At 46.8% G+C, this 13,924-nt stretch overlaps 1 protein-coding gene across 6 annotated transcripts in view; it reads right to left on the bottom strand.

The window, feature by feature from the left end:
- ADORA2A (adenosine A2a receptor) overlaps positions 1–13,924 on the bottom strand; it is a 28,442-nt gene that overhangs the window by 9,724 nt on the left and 4,794 nt on the right. For 4 of the 6 annotated variants that reach the window (XM_088175879.1, XM_088175874.1, XM_088175875.1 and 1 more), the window contains exon 2: positions 3,484–4,361. In XM_088175879.1, coding sequence (XP_088032005.1) covers positions 3,484–3,833 — 350 coding nt within the window. In that variant the 5' untranslated portion in view covers positions 3,834–4,361. Of the gene's footprint in view, positions 1–3,483; positions 4,362–10,605; positions 10,724–13,924 lie in introns of all 6 variants that reach the window. The other 2 variants (XM_088175876.1, XM_088175877.1) reach the window with 1 other exon arrangement.

Below are 13,924 nucleotides of genomic sequence, written 5' to 3'. Positions count from 1 at the left end.
GAAATGCCTGCCATAAAATCAAAAGGTTTATGGTAAGCAGGGAAAGAAATAAGTCCACATATGACTCAAAGTGACAATAAAACATTAAAACCCTGATTCACTGGTTTAGATGCTCACATATGAGCATTTCAGAAGGGAACCCTAGGGAATTATTGCAACTACTGAAACAGGCTGTTCTCAGCACAAAGGTCCTTTGCACATCCTAATCTTTATTCAGGGTTGGTGTTCATCTCCCTTATTCTTCCTAGACTTTGAGAAGCCAGTTCTTAATGTCCTCTGGCAGAAAAACATCCCAGTGCCACCTCAGAACAGCAGTTTAAATCACCACCACATGGGATAAATCATTCCCAAAGCTCCAACCCTCAGGGAGCTGCACCTTAATAATGTTTCCCCAGAGAAGCACTGCTGCAGCAGGAGCAGCTTTGACCAGAGGAAAAGGCAGCAGCTGGCACTGTGTGTCCTGTGTGTTTCATGCCTGAATCCAGCACAGGCAGCAAGCAGCAACCTCAGGAACCTCAGCAAACTTCTCTGTTTGGCTGCAGGAAGGAGAACTTCCCCTCTCTTTCCAGTGTGTTGGAGCTACCTGTCCTTCCCTGGGAATGTCTTTAGTCCAGTGCCTGCACGTGGCTGGGCACGGTGCCCACAGAGGCTTGGCTGGCACCGTGGAGCCTGGAAAGCAGCAATTGTTCTTGGCCCAGGGCTTCGTGCTGGGGCTCAGACTCAGAGCCAGTTTTGTTCAGAGCACCTGGGGGTTTGATATTAGCCAGTGCAGGTTTTCAGGTACCTGCCATGTGAGAAATCTCATTTTGTCCTGGAGTGAACAATGGCTCGGGCTCCCTCCCTTGGGAGTGCCTTACTGCCACTTGCAGAGAGCCACATTTGTATAAAACCTGGCAGAATTCAGCAAAGAGCTTGGGAACTTGAGGAAAAGTGACCAAATTCTACAAAAGCGTTTTAATTGTTTAAAAGGCAAAACACATAAGATATTCACAAATTCGTTTTTATCCATTTTAAAATTTCACCTATAAATATCTTTTCTCACTGCAGTTTTTTTGAAGGAAGGTCTTTTCTCTACAGGAAAATAATTTCGAAGGTAACTAATAATGCAGTGAGAGGTCCAAAACTAAGCAATATCAGAAAACCCACTCTTCTGCCTTCTTTATACTGACAGTTTATTTCTGTGGGAATGCACATCCACATATGCAGTTACCTTCATTAGGACAAATCAGACATGAATTATTTAAAGAGAAACACAAGAATGAAACACAGGTTTGGCCCTTTTTGGTTTCATTAGAGTGAAGAAAGTCTGGTTTATTAATGATTCAGCTAATGAGTATTTGGAATACCTGGTGGTACCTTTCATGTCCTGTGAGGAGGAGTAGGGGCCTTCCCAGGTATTAAAGGATGGGTGGAAAACAACACACTGTTAATGGCAGAACTTTCCTTCAAATTGTTTGACCCATTTTTGAGAAAAACAGGTATTAGAAAAAAGAAAAAACGTGAGGATGTGGGCAATCTAAATTATACCACATTTCCTTCTTCAGATAACCAGCTTTTCACTTTCTCAGCATGTCTGAGGCTATAAATCTAATGCTTTTTCACCCATAAATTCCAAAGGGGAAACACAATTGACAAGTTCATCTCTCCTGCTGTGAACAGACAAACCAGCAGGGGACAGGGAGGAGGAGGGACCCATGGATTTACCTCTGGGTTTCTGCATCCAATCAATCCCTCTGTTCCTTGGGCAGAGGAGGGTGTGCTCTGTTTTTTCCAAAACAAGATAGTGAAACCGGTGTCATGCTCTGCACTGATGTAGTCTGGCTTTTCGAAAAGACTCTTTACCTTGGCTGTTCCAGGAAATTACATTTTCAAGAAAATAGAGTTACAGTGATAGCCCAAAACGTGGGCAGAAATCCAGATTTTTAAAATCCCTTTCCTGGCAAGTCATCTTCTAGCAATAAGAGTGCTTAAACTGTCAGCAGACCTCCTCAGAGTCAGCTTGTGAGAAATGAAATCAAGACATCAGCCTTTCTCAAAATCATTTCAGAGGCAGCTCCCAGGGACTACTCGACATGTTTCCTTGTACCATTTATCATTATTTTGGTTTATAAACTGAAATCATCTACAGCAGAACCATAGAAAAGTGGAGACAGTCGAGTTTATAGGTAACTACTATTAAACTATTATTAACTATTAAAAACTATTAACTATTATTATTAAACAGAGTTTTCTCTGCAATGGAATGGAACAGTTATTCCTTACATCTACATCAGAACTAGAGGCTGTCACAGGTGTGACCAATAGAGTTTGCAAGTGCCCATTAAAGGCACTGTTGGAGCAGCACAGACTTGCTGAGGTGAGGCTTCAGGAAGGGCTTGGCTGCCCTGGTCCACATGGAAAGGCAATTCCCGCCCCCCAGGGCTCCCGTTCTGGTTTTGAACGGGAGGTTTGTGTTAATTGACATAAGTGCTACACGACCACAGTACTCAGAAGAGACAGAACTAAATTGTACAGGTCAGCACAAGTGGTTTAAGCTCAAGAAGAGGGAGGATGTCCAGAAACTCAAATTCAAGAGCAGAAAAATCAGAACTCTGTTCCATTTTTTCAGCCACGCTGGTTGTTCAGCAGATGAAGGCAGTGTCTCCGTTCCTGAGAGCATGCTGCATCCTCCTAAGGTCAAGACAGGAAGGAAGGAGACTCCTACAATTCTCCTGCCCCAGCCTCTCCAGGGGCTTCCTCTCTATCTCTGGAGCTCAGGGAGTGACTTGGAGCATTGTCCCAGCAATGGTGTGACACACACACACAAAGCCCTTCCCAACACTGTGCTCCTGCAAAACTGAGCTGAGCAGCAGCCCCTGTGAGTTGGCAAAACTTCCCCTTGTCCCGTGTCAGCCTCCCTGGTCACACACCAACCATTAAAATGTCCTTTTCTTTCTTTAAACTGCAGAGACCACAAAATCCCCATCTGCCTGCACCTTGACCCAACCTATGCTGTGCTTCCAGAAGCAGTGCCCGAGCCAGTCCAGATCTTCCTAAGGCTCATTTCTTGGTCGCCTGCTGCTTCTTCTCCCTTCACATTTAATGGACCCCTGAGAGAAAACCCCACCTCTCTCCCCCAGCTTCAGGCAGAACCTCCCTCCTCCCCACAGGGAGGGGACAAGCTGACCTCACCCCCTTTCTGCCCTCTGCCATCCTTCTGGTGCCACTGGCTGCAGCTCAGGGCACAGTTTGCCTAAGTATGGAGTGGCAGCTCCTAGGGAGCACCTCTGTGATGCCATGGACACCCACCAGAGGAGAACAGAGAGGAACAGGAAAAGGGAGCAACCAGAAAATCCACCAGCCTCTAGGACCTTGAAAAGTTGCTTTCAAAATACCAGAGAAAAATACTGATCCTCATTTAATTTTCCCTTCCTTGATTAATCCCCAGACCCGTGGATTTTAGGGATGTTGAGCCCCCATCAGCCCAGGCCAGCCCGTGCTTACCTGAGGGGGATTCGGATGGCAATGATTCTGTCGATGGCGATGGCCAGGAGGCTGAAGATGGAGCTCTGAGTCAAGACCAGGACAAAGCAGGCAATGAAGAGGCAGCCATAGAAGAAGGCACAGAAGCCAGTGCTGATGGTGATGGCAAAGGGGATTGCCAGCACACCCACGGCAATGTCAGCAGCAGCCAGGGACACCACGAAATAGTTGGTGACGTTCTGCAGGTTGCTGTTCAGATAGACGGCCCAGCAGACCAGGATGTTGCCCAGGATGGCCAGCACTGCAATGATCAGCTCCAGGATGATGTAGGCTATGTCTGAGAGGAAGTCGTCCTTCCCATGTACTAGCATGGTGAGAACAGCCAGGCCCAAAGCTCAGCGTTCATATCTGCAGAGCACTGAACAGCCAGGACACCTCAAAGCTGCCTGGGCTCCCTGCAGGGCTCAGCTGCCAGCCTGGGAAGGCTGCTCACACACACATTTTTCTCCCCATAGCTGTTCAAGGACTTTAGAGTAGCTGGTGTCAAGAAAAAAAGCCCAGGGTTTGCCAGCTCCAGCCAAGTGGATTAACCAGGTGCAGAATGATTCAAACTCCAGCAGACAAACGGACAGGAGAATGTCTCTTGGACACAGAGCGTGCTCCCCAGGCCTCAGAGTGCAGCAGGCAGCACAGCACAGCAGCTGTACTGTACAGCAGTGTCACATCAGCTCCGGTGCTTTGTTTCCTGTTGACAATCCCCCTTCTAGTCATGGCTTCCTGTCATCTCCATACCTACTAACAACATCCTCTGGTCTTCTTTTTCACCTTTTCCCACCACGACTTGGGAAATATTCTCTTCAGCTGAAGCAAACATTAAACTTCTTCACTTGCAGTTTCCTCTAAAAAGAAAAGAAAGCAAAACACAACCAACCACATACACTCAGTAATCAGCTCTATGGAGGAGATGGAGAAAGCAAAATCTCATTAAAGCAGCACATTAAATTGATAACGGATATTAAACTGACCTAGAAGAATACATTATTGGCAAAATTCTCACATTTTGTCTATCCTGAAAGCTGCAGGGCCAAACCCAAGTTCAGGAAGCATTTCACAGTGGTGATGAGAAACAAGGGACGTTTTGTTTTCGAGGCTACCAACTGAGCTGGCACTTCAGCAGCTGCTCCACAGCCCGCCCTGAAACACGAGAGCCTCACTAATTATGTCCTGGCAAGTGCTGAGGCTGCACGGAGGAAAGGTGGAGGAGCCTTTCACACACACCTGTCTCACTCTGATGGCAAACACCGGGTTTGAGCCATCACGTGCTGCCCACCCTCAGTGCTGTGCCACAAAGCTGCTGCAGCAACACCCTGCTCTGCAAGGACACAGCCCTCAGCCACGGGGAGCCTATGGATGATTCACCGTGTGGTCACACCTCTGTGGCCACACCTGCCTGGCCTCCACACATCCAGCACTGGAGCAAGATCCAGAAGTGTTCAGGGTGTGCCAGACAGGGACATCTTTGAGGACTTTCCTGCTGGCCATGACCACTCTTTGCAAGGCTCCCCTCCTGCAACTCCATTATTTCTGTTCATGTAAATCTGTGTCCTATAAGCAAACCATTTGTTCATTGTACCTGCACTCCACAGTGTTTGTTGCATCCAGGAGAGCATCGTCCTTCACCTACAACCAGCCAGAAACACATCCACCAAAACACCTCTCCCAGAAATTCACACGGGCACGATGCCAGTGCCAGTTCCTGCAGGGTCCTGGGACAGCTCTGGGACTAAAGCTGGTGCTGCTTGTGAGGAAACAACCCTGCAGCTGCATTTCATGCAAGCAGATACACATCACTGCATGCTCTTGCAGGTCACCTTGTACCTCTGCTTCAGACATGGGTGCATTTCACCAGAGTTTCAGCTAAAAATACAGAAGGGGGAACACAGTTCCCTGAGCTTTGTGCCACAGTCAAGAGATAATTGCCTGCTGTCCTCGCCTGTCACTTCCAGAGTGGGTTGCAAACCTTATTTAACAAGCTTTAGCAATAATATTTTCTCATTAATTTAAGAAACAGCTTGATACATCAGAGGGCTAGGAGAGAGAGGAACACAGCACTAGCTGATAAATCACTGAGCTCAGGTTTGGATGCAACATGAACCTCCAAAACATAAGATTTTTGAGCCCCATCCACCAGTGATTTGGTGTGGTCTCACCCATCAGGGTTTGATTCCTTCACAGTTCACTCTGTTTTCAAGTCAGAAACCTAATTTCTCAGGATAAAATAAAAGGGTAAAGACAGTGATAATAAAAGAAAATATGATTAACTTGTGATTCACATCTGATCTCAGGAATATAATCTAATTTTAGACCTTTCATTGATTTAGAGCTCTATTGCTAATGCTGCATTTGAAAGGAAAGTGAATGATTCTTGGTGGTTTGGACGTGCTTCAAAACCCTTGCTTTTCTCTACCTTCAGCTATCTTGTTGTTGTGGTTGGTTTTAGAGGAGAGATCAACAGAAGAGATCAGTGTGTGATCTAGCTGTTAGGAAGAAGATAAAAATCATCAATTTAATCTTTTTTAAAGAAGAAAAACCCCAAGAAATCTCTCCTACAGCAAAACCTCCAGGTTTTCAGTGACTTCCTAAAGATGGCTTTTACTTTCTTGGATTTCAGGGATGTCAGTGATATGCCCCTGCAAGCATCTGCTTGTCCATTACAAATCCCAACAGGTTTGTTTCAAAGCAGTGATATTGAAACCTCAGCCTTCAGCCCAGCTTCCAGGAAAGAGGATTAGAATTAATATAAGACAGAAATAAAGGAGATCTGGAGGCAGAGAGAACAGAAGGAGCAGGATGAGAAATAAACAATACTTTGTGCATATGTGTGAGCAAGAAGGGAGAAAAAAAGACAGGAAAAAGCTGGTAGGAGGAAAAAAACAACCTAACAAAGGAAGCAGTGGGCAAAACAGGCTCCTAAGAGGAAGGGGGGGGTGCAGGACACGTCTGTGCCTGAGACTGAGGTGCTGTGAGCCCCTGAGTCCCTCAGCAGGACAGGGTCAGGCACAGAGTGGGAGCACACACGTCCCCAGGCAGGACAAGAGCACGTTCAAACTCCAGTGCCAGGCCAAGCTTAGAAAAATTTAACAAATTATTCTGACATACTTGGGCCAAAACTGCTAAACCCACTACAGCTCCCCCCCAGGCTCCTCTGAGATGGGCTCAGAGAACTGAAGGAAGCCCAGTTTGAGAGGAGCCAGCCTGGGAACTGGGCACCTTCACCTCGGTGCTCAGAGGATTTACCTCAAGCCCTGCCGTGCTGCTCTTGCCCATCATGTTCACAGCTCATGCAAACCAAAATCAGCAAAGCGAAATCCCTGGATATTCTTCCCTATTTGAGAGCTCCCTTCAGTAGGATCATGAATCCATACTAACCCTAGATGCATTTTGTTTAATCTGACTCTTTCAACTCTCATCTCTCAGCAGGACATGGAGGAAAGTTCCAAACTTCACTGTGGAGGTTCTACACCTCCCAAGGGTTCAGCACAAAGCTGAAATTTCCTACACCTCTGCCTGAAGCTGAAAAAGCACAGTGCTGGAATCTGAAGTTTAATGACTACATCACACAATGTTTCCTGACACAGCAGAGCTTTCAACCTTCTACTTTGACTGTTCCATGGCCTGATGTTAAATTTGAATTTTTTATCTCTGAATTTGTTTGTCCCTTGCTTCCCATCTCTCTACACAAACAGTGGCCTGATTCTTCATCCCAAGCCCCAGTCATTTATTCTGAAGCAATGGGAATGTTATGTCAGAAAAGGACAGCCTGTCCTTCCACCCTCTGCTCTCAGATGGGCCAGAAAACACTCAGAGTTCTGCAGAGCCAGCACATCTCAGGGGAGGAATGGCTGGAGCTGAGCAGGTGTCCCAGCCACGACAAAACAACATTTTGTGTCTGCTTCAGCACCACTGAGTAGCCACTGACATTAGAAAAAACAATTCCTGGCCACACAGCCCCAGCCTCACCTGCTGCTGACAGAAAGTGCCACAGCCCAGGAGGGTCCATGTTCAACCTGAGCTCGCCCACCTCTCCTCATTCCTCTCCCACCTCTCCTCATTCCTCTCCCACCTCTCCTCATTCCTCTCCCACTGTGTCAGCTGCTGCTGCTCACCTGACATAACAACTCTCCATTTCGGGAGTATTTGCAGCTTGCTTTAAAACAAGAACACAATTTCTGCTTATACAGCTAGAAATTCACTGCACAGGGATAAAATTAAATAGAGACCACCCAGAGAAGATGAGATAGAGGTAAAATGAATTTTATTGTAGAATTGTCTACTTCATGCAAGACCCAAAGGCTCAGCAATCAAGTATAATAAGAAAAAATTAATTAACAATCTGCTTTACTCACTGGGGAAGTGTATATTTAACATCTTAGGCCCTTGAGGGATCAGCATGGCAAGCTTCTTGAAACTTAAGAAAAATAACCTGTATCATCCAACAGGCTGGACAGCTACAATTAGTATTTCTTCATAAGCCCTTGTTTTATTTTGTTAATTCCTTCTTGATACCCCGGGCTATGTTCCGGCCTTTCCCCCATTATTAAATAAACCTTTTTTTGTCATTCACAAACCTGTAAACCTGGTGCTCTGCTCGTTTGTAGTGACTTGGAACACTCTGTTCTCTCTCATATTTCAGTCCCAACGAGAAACTCCTCCTTGAAAATTCAATAAAGCATCTGCACAGCACGTTCCCATGAAGCAATTCACCAGCAGAGCCTGAGCAAGCTTTAGTTTGGCATCTCCAGTTGACTTTGGACCAAGGTGCTGCCCCTTCTCTGTCCTGAGTGCCAAAAGCATCGAGCTGAGCCCTTGGTCCCTGCTTGGTTCAAATCACCCACGTCAGACAAGCTCCTGTCCTGCTCTTGGCCCCTCCAGGCTGGTCCATCCTGCTCTGGGAGGCTTTGGCTGCCCAGGCTCTGTCAGCTGGGGCAGAGCAGACACCCTCTGTGCCTGCCAGGCTCACAGTGCCTGTGACACTTCAGTTTGACAGCTCCTCTCACATATTAGCAAAGGCTCCAGATGATCAGCAGCCCTTAGGGCACCCAAGAGAGTTTGTGGGCACGTAGGTGACAGACTGCAGCTTGCCCAGGCCCCAGAGGGGTTGGTTTCTGTGTCTGCTCTAGGATGGGGCAGGAGGGGCAGCAGGCAGCTTAAGGGGGCCAGGGGGGTTGTTCATCAAGGTTCATTCCACAGATCACAATCTTACATCTCCTTTTGACAACATGACCCTTCCCAGGTACCAGCCACATGCAGATTACCCAATTCCCTTAGGAAAAATCCTTGAATTCACATATGGCCCTCAGCAGAAAAATTGCTGCTGCTAAATCATTTGTTTCCTACTTTCCAAAGCCTGGAGGGGGAGATGCTTGTCAGTTTTTATCCTCTCTTTGAAATCCCTTCAGCTCAAAGAGAATCTCCCTATCTTTTAAATCAAAGACTCCAAGAAATCTTGTCTCTCCCCACCACTTCAGAGGGTCAAGTCACAATAAACGAGCCAATGTGCTCACAGGCAGAACACAATTTTGCAAAACAACCGGGGCTGTAAACCACGATGAGAACAGGTGTCCTTTGGGGAGAACGATAGGGAAGGCAGCAGGAGCACTTCTCTGTGTTGCTCAAGGGTTTCCTTTCTGAAGTTCAATATTTTATGAACACTTCACACAGAGCAGCTTCCCCAGGTCCCTGGCTGCTCACACACAGCTGTGGGGAGCATCCCCAGCCCTGGCTCCCATGGAAGGATGAAGAGCTGTGCTGGGTGGGGCAGGCAGGAGGAGGCATCACCCACCTCACCAAGACATACATTTTCTGATTCCTCTCTTTGCTTTATTATTGGCTGCTGCCTAAATGATCTTTTAGGTCATCTGCTTACAGTAATAGGAGGAAATTAAATATTAATAATAGACTATTTCCCTCTAGACTGCTCTTTGTTAACAAAGGATGCAAGTGAAACAAAGCAGGCAAAATTATCAGCACACCATGGCCTTGGTTTTCAGGTACCTGGAGCACTTTCCCTCAGCCCTCCTTGCACACCTGCCTGTGTGGACACCACTGCAAGTGCAGAACATGGGCAGCTGTGGAAATTTCTGTTCCATCAAGGGACTCCACATGCCAGCCCGACCCTTCCAGGCACGTTTCAGATTTTATCCAAAATATCATCTGAGCCACTGATGCTCTGACTGCAAAAATGCAAGGCCAAGGATTTTTGGAAGCACAGACTTTGTCTGCTCTTGGGAAGTGAAGGCTGCTGTAATATAAACCTACAGTGGGGTAATGAGCTTTCTGCAAGTTCTCCTGAAATAATAGGCAAAATGAGAGCTTCAGCTTTGCTAAATTTGGTGTCATCACCTCTTACAGGAAAGCAACAGCCCTCCAAGACTTAAAACCTTCCCTTTCACATACTTGTGAAAGGCAGAAGAAATGGCTCTTCAGAGACCTGTACTGTGCCTGAACTTTGTCTGTCGGTTTAAAAATGGGAAAGAGGGGCAACAACTCCATTTTACATTTCCACCCTGCTGCAGTCCAGGCCAGGAAAGGAGGCTGTGCTCCAGCAGCAAGCATGGTGAACCTGGGTGTAAAGCCTTGACTGATTCACCAGAGACACCCAGACTGCTGCATCAGTGACAGAAACTGAAACTGTGACAAAGCCACACCCTGCCAGCATGTCCTGTGCCTCTCTTCTCCTCCTGTTTATGCCCATTAGGAAAAAACCAAAAAACCAAAACTGCCCCAAAAGTGAAATCCCACTGGACAACAAGCAAAGGTTGTTCGACAGCACAGATGGGCTGGCTGACAGGAATGGCTCATCCCAAACCAATATTGCAGCTTTGCCTCCTGCCCTCCAAGTGCTAGAAGTGGATTAATTTTTATTGTGGTAACGGAAGATTAGAACAGAACACATTTGACCATCTTTTTTTCCTAAGTGGATGTTATAAATGTTTAAAAGCAAGGAAAAAACCTCACAGTAATTATTCCAATTCTAATGGTCACAAAAAGCCAAAGAGGGCAAAACTAAGTAAGGATGAATGACCAGCAGTTAAATAAGCCAGATCAAACAAACAGAAAGGAAAACAGCTCCCCTGTGCTCACCAAAGTCTTGCTGGGCAGCAGGCATCATGATACATTGCCAGAAAGACACAGAAACATGTTGGATTTTTGAGTATTTGTACTCAGAACGGCTGATGTTCATTTATCTATGGTGGCATTTCTAAAAATTAAAAAAAAAAAAAAAAGAGCATTTGGATGGGCTTTCATAAGACAGACAAGTAAAAAAGCATAATTAAAACCATGTACCATGGCCAGAAACAAGTTACTACTGCCAATATCATCCACAATGTCTGTGAGGAGCCAGTTTTCCTTTTCTGTGTGAGGGAAGAACTCAAAGGCAAATTCTGCCTCCTCACAGCCCTACCAAAGCCAGCTGTGTTCACACATGAGGAGCATTTCCTTCAAGGACAAAATAAGAGAAATGAGGAAACGGAATATAAAGAAGAGGTGACCCACTGAGGAACACAGGCAAGGGAAGAATTTACTCTGAAGATATTTATCATATTGCTAATGCATCCATTCTGGTCTATTTTAAAATAATGGAGTAGACTTCTCTCCAGATGTGACTTTGCCTCTTATTCCTGTACGAAGTTTCCAGACAGGCAGTTGAGAATTGGGTACATCTGTTAGTTTTCGTGCATTTTTATCCAGTTATTCCCAAACCCTATTTGCCTTCTCCAAGTACAGGTTTTCTCTCCACATGCCCCTGCTCCCTCGAGCACTGTCCTGCAGGCTGCCAGGAGCGTTTGCATAAACTCTGATGGTGAAACAATAACTCGCCCCAGTGCAGGGAGAGCTGCTGTAGCAGATCAACCAACTTCCTTCTACAGCAGAAATAATGCAACTCCTACTGTCTCTCTCCCTGTAGCTTAAAATGATTCCCCAGCTGCCCTTCCCTATCCTGATGGAAGCACTGTACAACACTGTTCATCTCAAAAGCAGACAAAAGCCACAATAACAAATTTTCTGTCCCCTGAGTTTGTGTCCAGCAACTTTCCCTCATCCGTTTTGCAAGGTACTCTGACTGCTAATGCTGATTTGCTCAGGGTCAGCCTCACATCCTGCCAGTGCTTCTGTCGCAGCCTCAAAGCCATTTAAGACATTTTTAGGACTCTGCCACCCTCTGTGGATGAGGAGTCGATGCTCTGGTGATGCCCCGAGGCCACCTGCCCTCACTTTGCCATTCCCTCTCCGCTTTGCTGTGACTTGCCCCACACTGCTGTCGCATTTCCACTCTCACAGCCACAGCGACACCGGGGCTACTCTAAGGGACTGGGTTTTCCCCCAAGTCCTTGATGATAACCCTATCTATAAAGAACTTTCCAATATCAGTGTGCTGATCCCGGAGTGCCGGTGTTTTGCTGGTGCTCGGAGGACTCTGAAGTCCTTTTGTCATTTCCTCAGCCCCGGCGCTGTGGTCAGAGCGCATCCGCTGCAGTGACAGCCCCGCACCTCTGACACTTCCTGCCCCACAGCCCGGGCCGGAGAGCACAGAGCTGCTGGGGATGGCCCTGAATTCTGCCCTCTGCTCCAAACCATCCCTGCATGCTGAGCTCTGAGCACAGAGCTGCTGGGGACGGCCCTGCCACCAGTGAGTTCTGCTCTTCTGTACCGAACCAGCAGCCATCCATAAATCACTTCAGAAAACATTTCACTGCATTTGCTGGCTGTTCATGAGCTGATGTTCTTGTGCAGAGGGAGCAGAAAGGAGAGAGAGCAGCTGTCAGGACCCCACCTCCACCAGCCTTGGGAACAGGCCCTTCTGTCCTATGAAAACTTTACATATTTTACAGTCTCTGCACAACAAGACATCATAGAAAAGGTCCATCTGTAAAGAAACTGGCAATCATTTCTCAAATGCATGACAACCATGATCCTCACACCTTGCCAAACAAGGATAAACCAAAAAAGATCCCCAAGGCAAATTCCTTAGGGAATTTGCCTGTGACATTTGACTCCAAACACAGAAGATGTTAATCAAGCAGAGGTGGATCCCGAGGAGGAGCTCAGAACAGAAACCCCAAACCTTTAGGATGGTTTCTCCCACGTGCACCGTGTCCATCTCTTGCCTGCTGTAATCATACAGCTGGGCTGTACGGTGGCTATGTGGAGGAAAAGGAAGATTTCCCTTTAGGAATGGGGTAGGAAAGTTAACAAGAGCCATAGATGAATCACAACGGTCAAGCAAAGTTTGGATCAACATTTCATAAGACACAGAATGACATAAAAGAAAGTATTAATGGTTGTTAGGTGTTTGACAAAGTTAGGTGCCTCAGTTTTAAAAGGTCTGCTAAAGAGGCCTGCATTTTGGGGATTATCAGAAACAGTCCCAGATTATCCCTGACTAGGCAGCCATCGGCACAGGTCATTTTTTTGCCAAAATCCGGGCTGCAGAACATTTTACAAACTTTTTAAACGTCAGTGTGCTTCCCCACCCATTCTCCAGGAGCTGTAATGGTGCTGCTGCCAGCCCAGGTCAGTCTGATGTGATTTTCCACCGTCCCATTGAACCTGGGCACTGATGTGTGGATTGGACGTATGTGGAAACTGTAATTATTCAATCAATTTCAATTACGTGCCTCTCTTCTGAAGATTTCAGCAAAAAGACCTCTTAGCTGTCTTTAATGCAGTGGAATGCTTCCTATGGAAAATCCCAGTCTGTGCCCAAGTCTATGGATCTCATACTGAAACCAAAGTTGTTATCTTCACAGAATATGACATTTAACCACCTACTTCCCTTAAGTCCTTAATCTCAACAGCTGATTCATACCAGGATCTGACAATCCTGTTCTATAGGGGAAAACTCAATAACCAGAATGATAGGGCTGTTTGTAGAGGACTTTCCCAGTACAAGAAGGGGGATTTGCATAAGAGACCAATATAAGAGAACAGGCAGAGAAAGAAGAAATATTTCTGCTGCCCTAGTTAGGAAAAATAAGAGGGGAGAGAGGGAGGAGGAAGAGGAGACAAGAAGCAAGAGGAGAACACAACAGTGCAAACCCAAACCAAAACATCTCCAACAAAGCTCAGGCAGGAAAGAAACAGAGGAGACTCTCAAGTCTGAATAGTAAATGAGGAAACTTCTAACAGGGAAAACTGCAAACCTCACCATTCCCGAAGGGATGCATTAAAAGCTCGCCCTTGTCTCCGCTCCGCAGCGCTCCTGCCCTGCCCGGGGGATGCTCGGACGGGACCCGCGGCTCAGGCTGGGATTCCAGAGGCTCCAGCAGCCAAATCCCCCCCGGGGGCTGTGGAACAGGGGCCACAGGAGCAGCTGGGAGCCACAAACACCGGCACAGGGACACAGGGAATGCCTATGGCAGCCCGCGGCAGATGAAACAGCCCCGAGCTGCGAGGACCG

This window comes from Sturnus vulgaris, chromosome 19 (genome assembly GCF_052056855.1).
Source record: "Sturnus vulgaris isolate bStuVul1 chromosome 19, bStuVul1.hap1, whole genome shotgun sequence".
Classification (NCBI taxonomy): Eukaryota; Metazoa; Chordata; class Aves; order Passeriformes; family Sturnidae; genus Sturnus; species Sturnus vulgaris.
This window is presented reverse-complemented; position numbering and strand designations above follow the sequence as displayed.